The 21,534-nt window shown below is 35.5% G+C and overlaps 1 protein-coding gene across 2 annotated transcripts in view; it reads left to right on the forward strand.

Moving 5' to 3' along the window:
• The window catches only part of UBQLN1 (ubiquilin 1), a 43,873-nt gene extending 22,562 nt beyond the window's left edge, over positions 1-21,311 (forward strand). Inside the window, exons 2-11 of one of the 2 annotated variants that reach the window (XM_082611732.1) lie at positions 664-815; positions 1,939-2,054; positions 6,262-6,524; positions 7,001-7,159; positions 7,331-7,565; positions 12,803-12,945; positions 15,880-15,963; positions 17,171-17,286; positions 17,545-17,713; positions 19,323-21,311. In XM_082611732.1, the coding sequence (XP_082467858.1) occupies positions 664-815; positions 1,939-2,054; positions 6,262-6,524; positions 7,001-7,159; positions 7,331-7,565; positions 12,803-12,945; positions 15,880-15,963; positions 17,171-17,286; positions 17,545-17,713; positions 19,323-19,475 (1,590 nt within the window). In that variant the 3' untranslated portion in view covers positions 19,476-21,311. The remainder of the gene's footprint in view (positions 1-663; positions 816-1,938; positions 2,055-6,261; positions 6,525-7,000; positions 7,160-7,330; positions 7,566-12,802; positions 12,946-15,879; positions 15,964-17,170; positions 17,287-17,544; positions 17,714-19,322) is intronic. The other variant, XM_082611733.1, reaches the window with a different exon arrangement.
• Positions 21,312-21,534: the final 223 nt, after the last annotated feature.

Genomic DNA, 21,534 nt, shown 5'->3' on the forward strand with positions numbered 1-21,534 from the left:
TAGTATGACACTCTTCTTTTCTCTGTTTTTGCATTTTATTCTTGTCCCTGGGAAGCCTTTCTTCACGTTTTCCTGGCTACTTTCTAATTAGTTTTCACTGGAAAACTTTCTCAAACTACCCTTTGTGCTTCCTCTGTACTTTGTGGTTTACTGACTGCTTGCCTTCAGGGAAAGATTTTTGCTTTCTATCTTTGCATCTGCATGATACTGCTTGTTAATAAATGTTTAATGAAAGAGGTGGGATGTAAAGTCAGTATAATTGGCTTTCTTTATATTGAGCTAGAAAGGAGCAGGATTTGAGATGGAAATCTGAGGAAAAGATTATTGTAAACTTGGTAAGAGCTATGTGTGGCTTGAACTACGTTTAGCACCATTGATATAAAAAGAATAAGGCTATGACAAAGAAGTGAATTATTGGATCTTAGCAGAAGATTGAATATAAGATATGTACACCTGTAATAAAATGTTTGCATTAGAGATGAGTGAAGTGGTAACACTCATTTCCGACTAAGATCAAGATATGGACACAGAAAGACTATGTCTTTATATTTGAGTTGTTGCAGTATCTGTAGTGGGGGCTTCTTTTGAGGCACTTCTTCTACAAACTAGACTAGATGATGTTATGCAAACATCTGTAATACATATTTATTTTATCTTATTTAGTTCAAGGAAGAAATCTCTAAACGTTTTAAATCCCATACCGACCAACTTGTGTTGATATTTGCTGGAAAAATTTTAAAAGATCAAGATACTTTGAGTCAGCATGGAATTCACGATGGACTTACTGTTCACCTTGTCATCAAAACACAAAACAGGTGTGTTTTTAGAAGACATTTAACTTTAAACCATGAATAAATGTTTACATTTCTCTCTTAAAAATAACCAGTCTTGGCTTTAAATGGCTTTCTGTCATTAATATGTAAATGGATTAAAATTCATTTATTTGCTGCTCATGTAGATAGCAAATGTTTTAATGATTCAGTAATGCTAATGCTTACACATCTGATATTTTAGGTTTATCATTATTGAGTTATTATTTGAATTACAAAACAAGCAAATTAATGTTTTTAGCTATGTTTTTTGTTTAGAGAGATTTTTGGACAGAGATCAGGGGTGACTCATCTTCTTGGCAAACCACAAATTAGTAACCATGTTTCATTAAATCTAAGGCATCATTCAGTTTTTAAGAGATGCCTTTGTGTACCACTAAGTAAAAATATCACCAATCAAATTGGTATATTTTCTTTTCACTTAAAATTATTTTATACTTAGTGAAAGAGCTCCTAGAGCTCCCTTAGACTTATTCAGATATGGTATTTTATCATCATTCAGATGAAATGAGATTCAGAACTCTTAACTCATGTCACATGGAAAGGGTTTCCAATAAACTCTCCTTATTTTTTACTTAAGGATATTAAGTAATAATCAGTTATTACTTGTATTGATTTCTCAGCCTTCTTTTGGTGAAGTCTCTCTTTATTTTTTACTTTTAACTTTTTTAGGTTCTGAGTAAAAGTGCCCCCCCCAAACCTTAAGAACTTAGAAAGGGGTAGATAAAAAGTAGCTTATATAGTCAAGCTTTGTGATTGTGACCAGTCATTGATTCTCTTCTGTGAGGTGACCTATCTCCCTCTCTGATCCTCTTCTGTGAGGTGACCTATCTCCCTCTCTTACATAATCAGTATGATTGAAAGTAATAAAATATTTATGACAGTATACTTGAGGAAGGGCAGTTGAAATATAGTTTGGATTTTGTGGGGTTTCACTATGTTTCTTTATATTTGTGTTCCTAGTGCTTAGTTATTTCACGGTATTTACTCTATGATAATTTGAGTTGTTCTGAAAACTTAAACTTTATTTCTGCGTATTGGAGTTCCAGAGGTTCTTTTGAAATAATTAGCTCCAGTGTTTATACCATGATATAATTATTTTTCCTAGGCCTCAGGATCATTCAGCCCAGCAAACAAACACCAGTGGAAGCAATGCTACTGTATCATCAGCTCCTAATAGTAACTCCACATCTGGTTCTGCCACTAGCAGCCCTTTTGGTTTAGGTAAGTATCTTTAGTCATTTTTTATAAGGATTTTTTAAAAACTTCCTTCCCCCCAGGGTAGTTTTAAATAAAATGATAGAATTAAACATTAAGTCACTTTAGCAATGAAAAAAAAACTTGTATAGCTTATTTCTGTAGTTGTAGGTATTAAGGGAGTAGTAGTTGGGAATACAGATGTACTTGCTTAGCTTACATTTACATATAATAAGTGGTCAGTAAGTGACACATTTCTTTTCAATAATGAAAGAAATGTACTGTATGTATACCTGATCCGACCACCACATAATTGACTCTGGAGAGGATTAGCTAGTTGTTGATCATAAGCTAATCCCCTGAATACAATTTTCTTGTTTGTAAAATGAAGGGATCAGATTGCATTAGTGATTTCCTAACTGTTCTAAATGCTCACAAAAAGGCCTGGGCCTGGGAGCAAGCCCAGTGGTTAAGAAGCTTCTCCATCAGCCAAAACTATCAATAGTTTTCTTATATCAGTTTTTACACTGAGGTTCTTTGGGAGGTTTTTGGGGGAAAAGAGTAGTCTGAAGCTAACAAAAGTTGAACTAGGTAGATAAATGGCTTAATGCTTCTTTCAGTTCCGAAGTTGTATGACAAGTATAGTACCTTGAAATGACATTTTAAAAAATATGTACAGTTTTCTCATATCGAGGATCAAACCTTCCACCTCTTCCAGAAAAAGTTTTTTAGTAATGGCATGGATTCACATTTGCCTTTTTTTTTAATGTTTGATGCTCTTATTTTTTAAAATGATCTTGGGTTAAATGTGTCTCTTTGGGTTGAAGCAGATGAGTTTTAGATGGCAAAATTATTAACATGAACAATCTAGAGAGATGAGGATGAAATTATTTAGTGTTCAGACTCATGAAAGGTATTTTTGAGGTAAATCTCTCCCCTCTTCCCTCATTTTATAGACAAAGAAATTGAAGCCCACGGAGGCTTTTAGTTAATTTGTCTGAGGCCATACATCTCCCTAGTCCCTGCATTTCTTATCTCATTCCCACCCCCTCCTATCTTAGTTACTTTTCTCCATCAGTTATTCCATTTACCCTATATATTCAGCTTTTCTTTTGCTGTTTCTTTTCGTTAAGGTCTATTCCATGTTTAAAAGCCACAGAATCCCACTACCACCTTTCTTCTGCTTCCTTTGTCCGCTATCTTTGGAAAAGGCATTTTCTGTTTTCTGTCTATATTTCTCTTTCACTAAGTTTGCTGTGCTCCATTTCTTGTCCCCATCACTTTACTGAAAATTCCCTTGATAAAGTCACCATTGACCTCTTAGCTTGCCAAATTTTTTAGATTTTTAGATACTTAGATTAAAAGAAAGTGATTTAAAATATAATTCACTCTCTTCCAATGCATACCAGGCTTTCCTTGAAATTTTTTTTCTTTAATTCCTGATATTCTTTTTCCCTGGTTAATTTTCTGACCACTTTTTTTCTCTCTCATTTGTGGGTCTCTTCTTCGTATTCCTTATATTAGTATTGTTCCCCAGAGTTCTGCCTTGTTTTTCTTCTCTTCTTTTACTCTATTTTCCCCAAGTGACATTATCCTAACTATAACTTGTTGACTCTCAGATCTTTACCTCAGCCCACATCACTTCTGAACTCCATGCCTTGTATTCAGCTCTCTTTGATATTGCCTGATGTTCTCTGAGTCCGTTAGCCTGCATGTGCCTCCTTAGAAAGCAAAGAAGAACAAAACAAATATAAAAACTCATCATCTTGTCTCAAACTACTACCTCTCCCCAACCAAATCTCTTGGTCCATAAAATCTTCTCTATCCCACCCCATGCAATTATTCTATTCTGTTGTTACTTCCGTGATGTAGCTCCTCAGCTTTTAAAAATGTTTGCTCTGTGTCATTTCCACACTGTTATTAGAATATCTTAAGTGACTGTCTTGCTTTTAAAATCTTTCAAGACTTTGTGATGTGGTCCCCATCTACCTCTCCATCCCCATTTCTTACCATATCTCAACAGTTATACTAGTTAGGATAGGCTATCCTGTGGTAATAGATAACCCCAAACTCAGTGGCTTATTACCACAAAGCTTAATTTCTTGCTCTAAAGCTTTTCTTCATTCTTCGTTTTTTAAAAAAATTTATTTAATTGAAGTAGAGTTGATTTACAGTGCTGTGCCAATCTCTGCTGTACAGCAAAGTGACTCAGTTATACACAGAGACATTCTTTTTTTATATTCTTTTCCATTATGGTTTATCACAGGATATTCAGTATGGTTCCCTGTGCTATACAGTAGGACCTTGTTGTTTATCCATTCTAAATGTAATAGTTTGCTCGTGCTTCATGTTCTTCACTGGTCAGTGAGGCCTCCATCTACATAGTCCTCAGGGACTCAAGCTAATGGAATTCTGCCATCTTGTAGCTGCACCATTTGGAATGTGGCAGATTAGACAGCTAAAGTGTCTCAAGCTGGACCTTGTATTCTGTACTTGGGCCAGAAGTGACACACATCATTTCTTGCAATCCTTTGGCCATAACTAGTCACATGGGCCTGTCCAACTGCAAAAGAAATAGAAGGCTGCACATGAGACGTTTGGTGAGCACTGCTGTTTGCCCTTTTGGTCATACTGAATTGTTTGTGGTTTTAAGAATACATCAATTCTCACATTTATATCTGTGCTTTTGTATATAATGTTTGTTGTGCCTAGTATTAAATCTTCCTCCCAGCACTCCCTACTTCTTGCCAACTTACTCATTTTCCAAGTTCATTAAATGTCATCTTGTGGGAAAGCAGGCATTTCACTTAGGTACTATATTACCGTGATATCCTGTGAATGTCTCTTTTGAAGTACTTATTCTGCATTTGTTTTCTTTGTCAATCTTTCCCACCAGATTGAGTTCTGAGGGTATACTTGTGTCTTTCTTGTCACCTTATTCCCAACATGTAGCACAGTGCTCAGTAAGTGAGGAATGAATGCATTTGGCTGGTTATATAATTTTACAAAGTTTTACAATAAGCACTTAATCATCCTCTTTGGATCTATTAGGTTTCTCCATGATTTAATTCCTCCAGAGAGGCATCTATTTTCATGATTGGCAGCAGCTCTGTTCCAACCAGTCATAAGTGAATTCTACTTGCTACGCTTAAAGTAGTCTTCTGGAAAGAGATTATTAGAAGTATAATCTACTGTATAGTTTTCATTTCTTCCTTTGCGGACATATTCCGGGGTGTTTTTCTGATACCAGCCAGTTCTCCAACACTGCCTGGGTGGGTATCCAGTAGTTCAATTCGGACATTACCTACTTGGAGTTAGTGTCAAATCCCACAAGTTAAAGGACTTAGTCCCCCATGACTGCTCCTACTTCAGATACCAGTCCAAGTCTCAGGCTACCAGTACTTCTGACTGGCAGGCTGTAAATCGGGTGTTCCCACAACCCCCTTATCAGGTTTGGTAATTTGCTAGAATTGCTCACAGAACTCAGGAAAACACTTTACTTAAATTTACCAGTTTATTGTAAAGGATACATCTCAGGAATAGACAAGTGGAAGAGAAGCATAGGGCAAGGCATGGGGGGTGGGGGAAGAGTGCGGAGCTTCTATGCCCTCTCTGGGCGTGTCCTCCTAATAGCACCTAGATGTGTTCACCAACCCAGAAGCTTCTGAACCTCATTGCACAAGAGTTTCACAGAACTCCATCTCTATATCCTTTTCTAGTCCTGGAGGTTGGTGGATGGGGCTGAAAGTTCCAGCTCTCAAATCACTTGGTCTTTGTGGTGACCACCCCATCCTGAGGCTGTCTAGGGGCTCCACCCTAAGAAACATCATTAGCATAAATGAAGTATGATCCAAAGGGGCTTGTTACAAATAACAAAAGACATTCCCTTTAGTCAGGAAATTCTAAGGGTTTTAGGAGCTCTGGGCCTAGAACCAGGGACAAAGACCAAATATATTTTGGTATTATACTACACATAGGAAATATATATTTATTTGGTTTTATTACTTATACTTAAATATCAAAGTGAATGCATTTTTACAAGTCTGAATTATAGAAATTAAACATGTACTTATGAAAGTAATAGGAATTCTATTTTTGCTTTAAACTGAATGGTTTTCTGTTAATAGGCTATTGATTCAGTTAATATTTTTGCATCTTCATATTTTAGCCTAGTCGTATTAATGATGAAATTTCTGAATTTCATTTATGTGTGTTTTTCCCTTTATCTTCTTAGGTGGGCTTGGAGGACTTGCAGGTCTGAGTAGCTTGGGTTTGAATACTACCAACTTCTCTGAACTACAGAGCCAGATGCAGCGGCAACTTATGTCCAATCCTGAAATGATGGTCCAGATCATGGAGAATCCCTTTGTCCAGAGCATGCTTTCAAATCCTGACCTGATGAGGCAGTTAATTATGGCCAATCCACAAATGCAGCAGTTGATACAGAGAAATCCAGAAATTAGTCATATGCTGAATAATCCAGATATTATGAGACAAGTACGTGAAAAGTTTCATTTAGCTAAGAAATTATATACTTATTTCTTCCTATTTAATTTTCTGTATTTAAAGAGCTTGCCATATTTATAAACTAAAAAAAAATTCCTAATCCTTGTTCAGGAAAACTCAACAAAGCTGTAATTCGAACTATTTAAACTTTGAATTTTATGCTGTATTTTAAAGATTTTTGTAAATAGTTATTTTGCAGATTTGGGAAACAAAAAGAGTCCAATTCAAGAGATGGACAGTCATGCATAACAAAGTGCTTCTCTTTTGATGTTATTTGAATGTTAGCTTGCTTTTTGAGGTGATTTCCAACAGGAATTATTCAAAATAATTTTCTGATTTAAATATTGAAGATTCCTAATTCATAGAATTAGAAAACTTATAAAATTAACTGTGGCAGTTAATAGCTAAAATAGTTCATGTGTATTTCAGTGCCTTCTTTTTCCCCCCCCTGGAAATCTTTTTCTTAGACATTGGAACTTGCTAGGAATCCAGCAATGATGCAGGAAATGATGAGAAACCAGGACCGAGCTTTGAGCAACCTGGAAAGCATCCCGGGGGGATATAATGCTTTACGGCGCATGTACACAGATATTCAGGAACCAATGCTGAGTGCTGCACAAGAACAGGTAATAACACTGGCTCTGAGGCTCAGGCCAAGGCTCCTGTTTTAACTAAATATATGTGTGGTTGAGGGTTGCCTTTATATGCAGAAATGCAATTTTCATTAACAGGGAGTTCCATATCTGTTATTTAAGACAAAAGCTTATTCTTTATAATTTTTCTGTCTTTTATTACAGTTTGGTGGCAATCCGTTTGCTTCCTTAGTGAGCAATACATCCTCAGGTGAAGGTAGTCAACCTTCCCGTACAGAAAATAGAGATCCATTACCCAATCCATGGGCTCCACAGGCTTCTCAGAGTTCACCAGCTTCCAGTGGCACCACCAGCACTGTGGGGGGCACGAGTAGTGGTGCTGCCGGTGGCACTGCCGGGCAGAGTTCTACTGTGCCAAATCTGGGGCCTGGAGGAGGAGGTATGCTCGCTACAGCTGATACTTGTTCCCTTTGTTCTCACGTGTTTGGACAACAAAAACATTTCTTACACTGGTTTCCTAAGTGCTTTGTGTGTGAATGAGGAACAACTTTTGTGAACTGCCTTTTCATGTTGCAAGGTGCTCTTTTTGTTTTTTAAATACATAATAATTAGTATTAATCACTTGTGTGCATTTTAGTGCAAAAGGTTACTGAAGGTTTCCAGAGGCAGTTTTGTGGTTTTCTCTTCTCGTAAGGTGGTTTGGGAGAAGTGGGTTGTCTTCTCCTTTCAACAGCATAGGAAAACTGAAGTGTAGGGGTAACACAGTTACCTGTATACTTAATCACTTGGACACATTTTCCTTGGCTTTAGTCCAGTTTTGTGTTCTTCTATAGAAAACAATGGGTGTCCACTCCTGACACCAGGACTAAACTAGCTGCATCAGAGTACCTGCCAGATTTGTTTAAAAATCAGATTTCTAAGTCTTAACCTCAGACCTTATGGATCAGAATCTGCCACAGTGGACTTTAAGATCTGTGTTTGTGTAAAGTTGCTAGAGATTCTGATGTGTGAGCAGGTTAGGAATTTACTTTTAGTCATTTTTCTGTAGACTAGACTCAGTAAGTGGATATCCTTTTCAACTATTCAGATGTTAACATGCTAAGAATTAGGTCCAAAATCAGTAGCTAGAATGATGATTTTAGTCCTAATAGTTAGCATTTAAATGAGAAGAAATGAAAGCATGGACCCATGTCCCTAAGGTGAGAGTGATTAGGTATGTTTTAAAAGACACCTATGTTTTGGCAGAGGAAGTAGAAAAATGGGATGCTGGATGAGGAATTTTTAAAAATTCACTACTGAAAGGAAATAATCAGAATGGTCACCGTAGTATATATTCTTTTATAGAATACAGTGGATATCATCAGGTTTTTGGATAAAATACAAAATGTTTTTATAAAAATTTAATACCATTTTAAAAAATTAAGGTATGATTGACATATAACGTATTAGCTTCAGGTGTCAGGTGTAAAATGTAATGATACAATATTTGTATAGATTACAAAATGATCACTGCGATAAGTCTAAACATCCAGATAATACCATGTTTAAAACAAGGAAAAGAATTATCCTGTTCTGATTTTACTTAATGCTTATTTGATTCTTACTGACAGACTTTTGAGAGAAATGCTTTATTCACATTTTAGAGGTCTAAGAGCAGAGACAACAAAGGTTTAATCGGGTTTCCCCACTGATAGGCGAATTGCTTTTTTACTGTAGCATGGTGTCTGTAGTAACAACTTTGTCTTACAAACAAAAAATGGTTTTGCAACTTCTTACTCAGATTTTTTATTTAATGGCTTGATACAGTATTTAAGATTTCATGTTAATATTTCCATCAAAGGAAAATAAGAAACAACAAAAACGAATGTACCCTGATGGCTTAACATTGTTATTATATATTTTTTTACTATTATAATGTTTACTCAACTCTTCGAAGTTAGTTAGGTATGCATATATATTCGTAAGTACACCCCATATACCTGAAAGGTGAAATTGGTGACTCTTCTTTTGCCCCGTAAGCGCTCACTCTGGAAGCTGAGGAAATCTTAGAGCAGGGGTCAGCAAATTTTTTCTGCAAAGGGATTATAATACTTTAGGCTTTGCAGGCCAAGAGGCAAAATCAAGAATATCACATTATGAAGGGAATTCCCCAGTGGTCCAATGGTTAGGACTCCATGTTTTCACTGCCTAGAGCGTGGGTTTGATCCCTGGTCAGGGAACTAGGATCCCGCAAGCCACATGGCGTGGCCAAAAAAGAAAAAAAAAAGTATTACATTATGAGAGAAAACAAAGTTCCACAGTTCTTTTATTGATGGAATTAAAAATATAATAATAATGGGTATAACATTTTATTACACATATCCACTAATGATAGGAATGGAATTCTTTTTAGGGATGACATTTTGCTTAATTGATGTTCACAGTGTTTCCTTTTGTCAGTTGCAAATCATTTGCAAATGTTCATCTGTTAATACTGATAGGTAATGAGATTTTACTTATTTCATTCAAATGTGTATTCATTCCCAAAATATATTATTATAGTAGCACATTCATCAGTTGGAAAGCATTTATAGGATTCTGTTAGATTCTTTTTGGCTTTTAGCATGTCATGACAGATGAATCACTTCCAATTGAAGATTAGGTGGTAGTGCCTCAATTATACAATTAAATGAATTTTAAAATGTGGGTATTTCTTGGCGCTTGCACTGAGGTCCAAAAAATGCTGTTGGAACAATACTGTGAGCTCAAAACTATCTTTACTGCACGTTTGTGGGAATGGAGAACTTGCTGCTTGTTTTAACTTGACAGCACGAGAATGTATAAAGCAGCCTGACATTGCCTGTGATTCAAACAATTTCATTTGTTGTCAGAATGACTTAACCACAGTATGAGTTTGGCGTATAAATGCTGTTTTGCCTTGTAATTTTGGGAATTCATTGAGAAACATTACCAAGTCTTTAGCAAAAGATAATTTCCAAAGTCATTTATTGTTTGATAACGGTGGTCGAGTGGTTCAGAAGAATTTCAGTCTTAGCTCTGAGCTAGAAAAATTGCAGTAAAACTTTACCTCTTTAAACACAAACAAACAAAACCAGAAAACTTGACCTCTGTTAAGCCATCAAACTGCTGTGTGTTTGGGCAAGTCAGCATATTTCTGACAAAAGTTCATGAAATTGACTATGGCTGAGTTCACAAGAGTGAAGTGAAGTTCATCATTGATACTCTTACCAGTTGAATAACGTGAAAGTTCAAAATATGTTCCAGAGTACCTGCTGATGAATAAGACAGTGATTAACTATAGTCTTTAAATACCTTATAAGCATTTAAATACTTATAAGCATTAAAAATACTTTATAAGCATTATATCTTTGTCCGAGTAATTCTTTTAATACTCCACATGTGTTTTTATCATCATCAGATGTAGCATATCTTAGCAGATTCTACTTCAGGTTGTACCAAATGAGTGTTCTCTCAACTTTGAAAATAGTTTTGCCTGTTAGTCCATGCAGACTGTTTATAAAAACTAATTTTTCAGTTACTTCAAACTTGACATTGACTCCTCAAATACAAGAACTGAGCAGTATCAGTAACATTTGTCAAGAAGCAAGGAATACTACTCAAAATAATTTGCATTTAAAAAAATTATGTAGTTTCATATTCTGTATAATTTTTAAAAATATATTTATTTATTTGGCTGCACCGGGTCTTAGTTGTGGCACGTGGGATCTTCATTGCCGCGTGTGGGATCTTTGTTGCAGCATGCGGGATCTAGTTCCCTGACCAGGGATCGAACCCAGGCCCCCTGCATTGGGAACACAGAGTCTTAACCACTGGACCACCAGGGAAGTCCCTGCATTGTTTTTTAATTGATTATTGATGTAGAGCCCAATGTCCTTTAACTCTTTTTTTTTTTCCTTTAACTCTTGAGAAACTGTTCTCCTTGAAAGGCTAATGGTCTTAAGTTTATTTTCTCTGGACACATTTATTTGGCAGCTGCAGTCAAGATTTAAATAACAATGCTAATTAATCACCACTAGTATACTGCTTTCCTTGCTTGGCTAACAAAAGAACCATTTGGGAACCTAACTTTGGTTGCAGCCTTATTTTCATTTTTTATTTTTTGTGAAGCAGTTTGGCTATGATGAGATAATTGTATTTTAGATTTGTATTTTTCTGACTTTACTGTGAGTTGGGAATACTGTGATAAGTGTTGTAGCAGTGTTGAAGTGTATTCTTTTAGTGTCATTGCATAGTAAATACGGTTTTGCCATCTCATTTGATAAAATAATCCATATTCTTCTGTGCCTTAAAAGCAGGGCATTCATAGTCCAATTCTCCCCTTTTTCTTGTTCTGATATAATTGGTATTCAGTGGTAATGAAAAAAGAAATAACAGCATGGCTACAGTGATTCGTATGGCATGAGGTATAACTGACTCACTGTGATTTGTGGTATGCTGAACAGCAGTATAGAGCAGTATGATAGTGCCATGTGGAGCCTCTGTCGAAACTACTCTGCTTTTGTAGTGCAGAGGCAGCTATAGATAATAAATGAGGGAGCATGACTATGTTCCAATAAAATGTTACTTATGGATCTTGAAGTTTGAATTTCATACAGTTTTCAGATTTTATTATTATTTTTTTCAACCATTTAAATATGTAAAAACCATTTTTAGCTCAGGGGCTGTACAAAAACAGGTCATGGGCCATATTTGCCCTGCAGGCTGTGTTTATCAGCTATCTTTGAATATCCTTGGGCTCTAGGATGTGGGGGGAAGAAACCTAAATTGAAATAACATGAGAGAATAGGAAAAGCAAAAATTATTACAGAAAAAGAGCAGAATTATGATAAACTAGAAAGGTAAGCTGGAAGAGTCAAATATTTTGAGCCCATTAAACTACACTGGGTGGAATAAGAACAGAAGGGAAATGAAAAAGCTAATCCGTTGTAAGTTTACTTGAGTTTGAGTATATCTAGCCAGCAAGTGAAAATCTGGATATATGTTGAACAAATTAATTAGCTTTCAAAGAATGTTGAATTCTTGTAAATGTAGCTATAGCTCTCTACAAAAAAAAGAGAATAATAGTAACAAGCATCTACACATTAATTGTCAAAACCACTCTATCAGGTAGATACTGTTTACCCCATTTTACAGATGGGGAAACTGAAGTATGAAGAAGCTCCCTTAATTTGGGGTTGAATCCATTGAGTGCCAGGATTCAGTGAAAATGGGGTGGAGGCCTGGGCGAGAAGGCTTCCTTCTTTCTTAAGTGGGAACATACATTGAGTGCTGAATATGATTCTAATTAAGCGATCCTGGAGGAAAAGTTGGCTCAGACTTCTTCACTTAATGCGGTTTTTTCAATAGTAATTTTTACCATATCAAATTTTTGCCTTAAATTGATTTTTTAGAACCTAGCCTTTCCATAAGATGTGATTTTCCTATAAATGCAACCAGAATGTTTAAAGTCCATAAACCCTCCTTTATTGGTATATGTTGGGCGTGTAGTTTTGGAGATCTTAGTTTTAAAATTCTTTCTTAGTTCAGTTGATAAGTAATATGTGTATTTATCTGCAGTTGCTAAAATTATGCATAGTATATATTGTGTTTTAAAACTTTCTTTTATGTATCTTTTCCTTGATAAAATGTCTTTTTTTTTTTTAAACAAACTTTCAGCTAGTATGTTCAACACACCAGGAATGCAGAGCTTGTTGCAACAAATAACTGAAAACCCACAACTTATGCAAAACATGTTGTCTGCCCCCTACATGAGAAGCATGATGCAGTCACTAAGCCAGAACCCTGACCTTGCTGCACAGGTGAGTTTATAATTGTATTATAAAGGACTGAGCACTGTGTATTGAAGTGGCCTAATCAAATAATTGTGATTTGGGCACATTTGTGTGTGCTGCCTTAACACAGTAGAAAAGTAGGCAAACTGCATCTCCAAGTTTTTGGACAGTTTGTTTCTTTACAGTAAATTAATACTTCATAATATAATTAAAACAGCTTCGTTTCCGCTGTTCACTCCCTTCAGAAAGAAGTGCAGGTTTAGTTTGTATCTACATATGTTGATATAGGAGATGAATACAAAAGTTTTGAATTGCTCTCCCTTTTGAAGCCTATTCTTTAGTGTAAGGTAAATCTTGAAGGTGATTTAGAAGTATTAATACATTTGATACTTTTATTAGATCACACAGATTCTGAATAATAGTCATGTTCAAAATGGCAGTTATAAAATAGCCTGAAATTGTCAACTATTGGTGGAGAGAGATTTGTGGGGACAGTATTCTCATTCTTTCCGTTACAGATCTCCGCCCAAAGTTAGTATACTGGTCCTTTATTAAATAATTCATTTTCTAACTTGTTTCTGAACAGACCATAACTAAAAAAAATGAGTGGATCTCAACCCTAGCTTAACATTTAGAATGACTTTGGGAACTTTAAAATTAAAAAAAAAAAAATTCTTAGCCCTGTCCTGAGAGATTTTGATATAACTGTATTGAATTTTTTTCCCCCAAGTTCCCTAGGTGATTCTGATATACCCATAGGGTTAAGAACCACTGGGCTTGAAAAACCTTGGAGAATGTGAACTAAATCTTGATCATCTGTGATTTGTATTTGCTATTTATTAAAAATGGCTTCCCTTCTGTGGAATGTTGGGAATTTGAAAGTTTCCTTTATAGTCACTTTCCATTTCCAAAATTTTAAAAGCTTTTAAAGTTAATCACTTTCTTCATTATGTCAATTGAAACAGTTTTTATACTTCTGAAATTTGGAACCATGTTGATTCAAGTATATAGCAGATATCTTTGAGTTGCAATCCTCAGCAACAGCTTCTGTCCTATTAAAATTTGTAAAATTGGAAATAAAGATTTTTTAGATAAATTTTTTGTATACTTTAAATTTTGTATATTGTAGGTATGTTTTATGAAATATTGTTTTATTCATAAGAAAATTATTAGACTGAGTTATTAGTATTAAATACTTCAACTTACTTTCATAGTACTTTTGTTTAAAATAAATGGAAAATATGTATGCAAAGTGATCCTATTCGTATGGTTTTAAATGTATATTTAGCTAATTAATAATAAGCATTAAATGTGCATCTTGCTTTAAAATTTTGACTTTAACAAGCACATTCCCGGCCATTTAAACTAACAGTTTTACATTTATAAAGTGACTTGAGCACTTTTGTATGCTGCTTTTTTACTCTAAAACAAAATGTTGACAAAAGAAAGCTAGATATGAATCGTCCTTTATTATAGACAATTGTTAGAAATGCTTACAATGTACTTTGGTTACCAGCAGATTAAAGTTTGTAGTTTCTCTATTCTGATTTTGATTTTTAGGTATTCAAAAAAGTCTGATTGTAGAAACTGTTGTTATATATAGTCAGGTACATTAGGAGAAATATCCTAATCAAATGAGATACAATTTTCTGAGAAGGAATGAATCAGTTTAAGATGACACACTTGTTCAAATAACATGAATCCTGAAAGATAAATGTGATAACTTTATTGATATATGTTCGTAATAAAAAATATTTGACTGGAGCCGTTAAAGAAGCAGGTTTGTTGGTCTCAAGTAGGTTTTACTTTATTTACTGTGAACTTATTGGTCACTGTGAAATAAATGCTGTATATCCATAAAACATTGTCTGACTTCTTCCTACTTTATTTTGTTGAAATTAACTTAATCTGCTTTGCAACAATTGATAAACTAAAGGAGGGAGGGAAGAATTCTCTCTACTTCTAGTAGTTAACATACAATTACTCTCAAATATAGTTACTTACTTGAGGGCAAGGATCATCCCCCACCCCCCCAGACTTTGGATGTGGACTGGTAAATAGGCTATCAGTAAAATCATTGTTAGTTGACTTTTCACTCCATCTGGGGAAACTGATATAAAAATTTGTCTTTTTTGAAGCTGAGAATTTACTAGTTTCTGGTTATGCTGATCGTGTATTGTAATCTTATTTTCAGGTATACAACATCATGTTAATATTGACCCTGACTTTTTAACTCTTAACACCCATTTGAAGGTTAGGAGGCATGCCATTTTTCTCATTTGTGGTGGTAATGAGGTGGAATCCAGAGGCTAATCTTCGTGTTCTCAAATGGATTTACATCTTTTAAGGTCTTTTTAAAGCATTTTAATACTTTATCCCCAGAGATCTATCGGTGCTAGTCCTAGGCTTATATTCACCTAGCAGCTCCATTTCTCTGGCAAGTTGGTTGCTGTTCTGCGGTGTTATTTTTCTGGACCTAATATTACCTGTTTTGCAGTAGACAGGTAGATACAGCAGCTCCAGATCTGGATTTTCTCTGTGCTTGCCACTTGTGTGTTGAGGTGTCTGTGCAAGCCATGTATAGTTTCATGTATTGATGCTTATGTTTATTCTGTCAGTGTAGCAGAAAATATCTCTTCATGAATGCCAGTTACTCCCATTTTTCTTTCAAGGGCAAATATTCACCTTTACTCAAGGAAAAGTCAAATGTTTGCTTTTATTTTTTAGGATATTGCATGTCATTACCATAATCACCATTCCCATTGAGAGAGAAGATGCCTTGTTTTTGTTTTGTTTTGGCAATCCCTTTTGTGGACAGTATCTTCCCTTTTTTATTCATGTTCTACCTTCCTCCTTGTTAAGTGCCAGATTAGGCACTTGGAGGAAGATAGACTATTAAACAAGGTACACTACTTGTTTCAGATATTTCCAGTTAAAATTGTTTGAACACTTGCCCCATAGATGATGCTGAATAATCCCCTATTTGCTGGAAATCCTCAGCTTCAAGAACAAATGAGACAACAGCTCCCAACTTTCCTCCAACAAGTGAGTAAGAAAAGAAGCTAGTTATCTTCGGTAATGATTTGCTTGAAAAAGTTTGGTGGTAAATATTTTCCTTGCTTTTCTCTGGCTGATAGCAAAACGTAGAATACAGTCTGCTGTCAATTTGCAGAGAATTCAGCTTGATCTTAATTGAGCCCCATTTCACTGCTGACCTTTTGCTTATATTTTTTAAATATAAATTCTGAGGAAAGGACCATTTGGTTTTTGCTTTTGAGGATTTAGGATTTTGAATGCTTCGTTAATACCATAAACCATTTCCTTTCACTTTACTAACTTTGAAGTGCTTCATTGTCATGTTACACTTTATGGTTTAACTAATCTCTAGTAACAGGAAAGAGCTACCCTATCCTATTTTACATGTTTGATTTCTTTGTAATGTTTCAGGTACTCCAAATTAATAGAATGCCTGTTTTCCAAGGGGTAGATCTCATTCCTCAAACTCGAATTAGCAAGATTAAAATTGTCCGTGTTGTCATATAAAGAAGGTTTTATTATTAGAAAAGTACTTGAGATGGCCATGGTAATTTTACTATTTAAAAAGAAGAGAAGTCAGTCTTGGCATTTTGAAACTCGTAGTTCTAGGGAGGGATTTTAAATATTATGCAAATGATCCCCAGGCCTGTAAACCATAATCCAAGGTTAGTGTCCTTGATCTGTTGTAATGATGGAAGCCTATCTTTTTTTGGTTAGTCAGGTGGTGTATATTTGGAAGTAGGGAAGCTGACCCGGACACATGTATTAACTTCACCTTTGGAACTATTGTTTTAGAGTGTATCTGACTGGTAAAATTGTTACATCAGCAATAGATAACACTTGGTCAGGAGGAATATGTGGCTTTCACCATTATTACCATGTTATATAAACTGTGCATTTGGAGGTTGTCTCTCAGAAATAATACTTTTATCTGTTGGAAAATGGGGAACAGCTGCGGCTTCCAGAGGAGCTCCTGATTGTCTTTCATTATGAAAAATGGCTTTCATGATGGACTTGGGAGGAGGTCAAGTAACGATTTGCACACTAGATTGCTGTCAAAGAGGAGGTGCTTGTGTTTATTTTGGGAAAGAAATTATGGATTCACAGTGTCTAGGAGTAAGGTATTAGATTTTCTCAAGAAGCGTAGCAAAGAAAACATTTAAATTTTACCTTCACTGACTTTAATTCCCTCGTAACCACTGGTTTTCTTCCTTAGATGCAGAATCCTGATACGTTATCAGCAATGTCAAACCCTAGAGCAATGCAGGCCTTGTTACAGATTCAGCAGGGTTTACAGACCTTAGCGACTGAAGCCCCCGGCCTCATCCCAGGGTAGGTTTGCTTGGGGAAGATTATGAAAGTGCACAATGGTTTTCTTCTCTGAGAATTTCAGACTTAATGCCATCCTCCCTTTTTTTGGTTGAGATTGTTTTATTTAAGACAGAGGTTTTCAAAGTTAAAAATGGTTATTTTAAGAAGATAACTTGGCTAATACTGTGTTGAAATGTAACTGATTTACCATCAGCTGGCCTGGTCTGGCCTCTTGTTTTGCAGGAGTTTAGGTTTACTAACAATTTACGCTTTTTCTAGGTTTACTCCTGGCCTGGGGGCATTAGGAAGCACTGGAGGCTCTTCTGGAACCAGTGGTTCTAATTCTGCATCTGGTGAAAACCCAAGTCCCACAGCAGGAACCACCGAATCTGGACACCAGCAGTTTATCCAACAAATGCTACAGGCTCTTGCTGGAGTGAATCCTCAGGTAATGATTCTTTTCTGCTCTTCTTAATGTTAGTAATTAGAAATTTCAAGAAAAGAAAAGAAGGTGGCCATCTCTTTGGTTTAGCCTGTAATGAAAAGTGCATTCTTAATTATATTGATTCTAAAAAACAGGCATTACAAAAATGGTTAACTTTGGTACTATATTGGACACTGAAGGAAACGTTACAGTTGAAGGGAAGAAGAAATGCTTTGCCTTGATTTTTGAAAGTTGCCTTTAAAAATGCATTCTTTTTTGCAGTCCCTGTTTGAAAATTATTTGAAATAGGTTATATTTTATGAAAGTTTGTCAGGGAGGGGCTTCCCTGGTGGCGCAGTGGTTAAGAGTCCGCCTGCCGATGCAGGGGACACGGGTTCGTGCCCCGGTCTGGGAAGATCCCATATGCCGCGGAGTGGCTAGGCCCGTGAGCCGTGGCCGCTGAGCCTGCGCATCCGGAGCCTGTGCTCCGCAACGGGAGAGGCCACAACAGTGAGAGGCCCGCGTACTGCAAAAAAAACAAACAAACAAACAAAAAAAACAGTTTGTCAGGGAGGAATAGAAACTTGGTTATTCTCAGTATCTCCTGAATTCTATCTAGTCTTTGTACTTTGACGTAAAAGAATTCCTAACTACCTCACCCCACCCACTACTGCCTCCTGTGGTAACTTTTATTACATATATACACCTCACAGATACGGCTGAAAAATGTGAATGCCTAATATTCTTGCATCTGGAATCATTTATTTACTAAGCATATGCCATTATGATTCCCAGTTCAAACCTATCACAGTAGCTTGTCCTTAAACTTCTACATGGTGAGAATACAGCATAGTTTTTTTATTTTAAGCCTTATTAAATACAATAAAAACAGGTCAGAGTTCTATAAAGAATTTGTATTCCCGATACCTAGCATAACTTCTGGCTCAGTAAATATTCTTGGAATTAATAAGAAAAAACGATTTCATGTATTAGGCCAAATTGTTATCTAAGTTGAACAATCTACAGGCCTCACCATTATCAGGTTGTCCAGAATTGAGTGATCATTTATGTATTTTTGTCTTATATCATTTCTGAAAAGGAGGTGCAGCTGAATAGTCAGAAGTGTAGTCTGTGCGTGTGAAACTGGAACTCTTTTCTGAAGATTTGATTGGCTGATACAGAAATTAATTCTACATTCTAAGCCTCATTAGAACTTTAGAATTTTATACATGAGGACACTGGCTTTTATAATTACCCAACTGGTCAGTAGCTACAAAATAAATAATCTAATTCTAAACTATTTGCATACATACTGTTTAAAGTTTGCCTGTACGTTCATGAGCTTCTTAAGTAATGGTTGAAGTCTATTAAGCTTTTTTTTTTTTTTTAAAGCAGAGTTATGTGATCTTTGACATCATTGTTTAGGTATAAATTAGATTGTTTAAAATAAAGTGCTAATTGAACTTTTAAATATGTTGAATATGTTTCTAGAGAGGCCAGTGCTTTTATAGCTCAGTAGTCTAGCATATGTTATTTTAAAAAGCAATTAAAATTTTTAAGATTATTTAGGTGTGACATGGACTGATTTTCCTTAGAGTTTTTGTTTGTTTGTTTGTTTATTTTTCTTTAACAGCTACAGAATCCAGAAGTCAGATTTCAGCAGCAACTAGAACAGCTCAGTGCAATGGGATTTTTGAACCGTGAAGCAAACTTGCAAGCGCTAATAGCCACAGGAGGTGATATCAATGCGGCTATTGAAAGGTTACTGGGCTCTCAACCATCATAGCAGCATTTCTGTATCTTGAAAAAATGTAATTTATTTTTGATAACGGCTCTTAAATCTTTAAAATACCCGCTTTATTTCATTTTGACTCCTGGAATTCTGTGCTGTTATAAACAAACCGAATATGATGCATTTTAAGGTGGAGTGCAGTAAGATGTGTGGGTTTCTCTGTGTTTTTGTTTGTTTGTTTTTTGTTTTTTCCTGGAACAGTGGGAATCAATGCTTTTTCATTTAAGGCTACTGCATGCATCAACCACTTCTGCATTTATTGTAATTTTTAAAAAACATATCACCTTTTATAGTTGGGTGAACAGATTTTTGTCTTGCATCTGTCCAGTTTATTTGCTTTTTAAACATTAGCCTATGGTAGTAATTTATGTAGAATAAAAGCATTAAAAAGAAGCAAATCATTTGCGCTTTGTAATTTGTGGTACAATATTGCTTATTGTGACTTTGGCATGTATTTTTGCAAACAAAAATGCTGTAAGATTTATACTACTGACAGTTTTTGCTTTATTTGTATACAGAATGTGTGTGCACATTTGGGACTGCATTTCTAGAAACATTGCAATAGATCATCTGAGCAAAAACATCTGTAACCAAAAAAGTGAAGATAAGGAAATACTTTAAAGCTGAGTATTTCCTAATTGTGTAGAATCTTACAGCATCTTTGATACACATCTCAGCAAAAGTACTGGTTAGTCGGGTTTGTTGAAAATATAGTAGAAAAGCTGATTCTGGTTATCTCTTTAAGGACATTTAATTGTACAGACAAGATGATGTAACATTGTCTCAACATTCACAGATTGACTGTAAATTATCTTAATCTTTGTGCATACTGAAGGAGCACTGTAGTATAACCCAAAAGTGCATTTGCCTAGGACTTTTCAGCTTCTCCCATAGGTAGTTTAACAGGCATTACAATTTGTAATTGAAATGTTGCTTTCACTGAAAGTGTCTTGATGTTTCAGTTATTTTTAATTGCCATATAAAAATAGAACTGTCTTCTGGGTTTATCATTTTTCTTATGCACAGGCAATACATGAATTTAAAATGATTTGTGAGCCACTTGTTTCTGAAGTGTTTTGGTAGTTCTATTAAGAAATAGTTAAATATTGTGCTTTTCAGAGCCTGAGAGAGGGGAATTTTGGGGGTGGGGTGGGGATCTATCCTGGATTGGGCCAGCCTAAATAATACTGGCAACCAAGATTCTGTTAGGATTTCTGTGCATATAGTGTAGTAAAGAAGTATCTTTAAGGGTGAAAACAAAGAGCCGTTTTAACAATGTTGAGTACATTTGGCTGTTCCACAGCTTTTTTCTTCCCTCCCCAAAGAAATTCTGTTTGCCTAACTCTCAAACTGTTGGGGTGGTACATTCCTTTAGGACCAATTAAAACATAACTTTGGGGTCAGTAATATATTTGGCTGACTCTGGTTCAGTATTCTCTTAGGTCATTATATTCTCTCATGTACAGTTAAAGGATGTAAAAGTAACCTAAAGTGAATTCAGACCAGTAAAATCAAGGGAAATACAAGTTGAATTCTATTACTTCTGTAAGTTGCTTGCTATTAAAAAAGGTAAAGAGGCAGGTTGCCCACCATTTCGTGCACTGTTCTGACACTTTCCCCTGGAAAAAAACATGTACAAAGGTCAAGATGGAGGCATGACTAAGAGGAAGTTGTTAAGGATGATATTCATGTGTCTGCTCTCTCTGCCTTATGCCTCAGAATGGTTTTAAAACTTTTGTACTGGCGAATGGTGGTATACAGTGTGGGATAGTGTCATAACCAATTTGACAATTTATTAATCACAAAATAACAATAAATCTCTAGCTTTTACACTTGTTTGTCTTGCCTTTTTTGTAGAAAGAAAAAGGTGTCTTCAATTTACTTTCTCTAACCATGTCTTTTAAAGACTATTGGAGTTGGTTTACTTGATTTTATTACACTTGAGATTATTTTTCATTAACTTCTTGTTTCCTCAATTAAAATATATGCATATATACTATATTGTGTGTTAAAAAGAGAGCCAGCTGGGAAGTCAGGTGGCCTGGGCTTTGCT

Source organism: Mesoplodon mirus (genome assembly GCF_964341445.2).
Source record: "Mesoplodon mirus genome assembly, chromosome: 1".
Classification (NCBI taxonomy): domain Eukaryota; kingdom Metazoa; phylum Chordata; class Mammalia; order Artiodactyla; family Ziphiidae; genus Mesoplodon; species Mesoplodon mirus.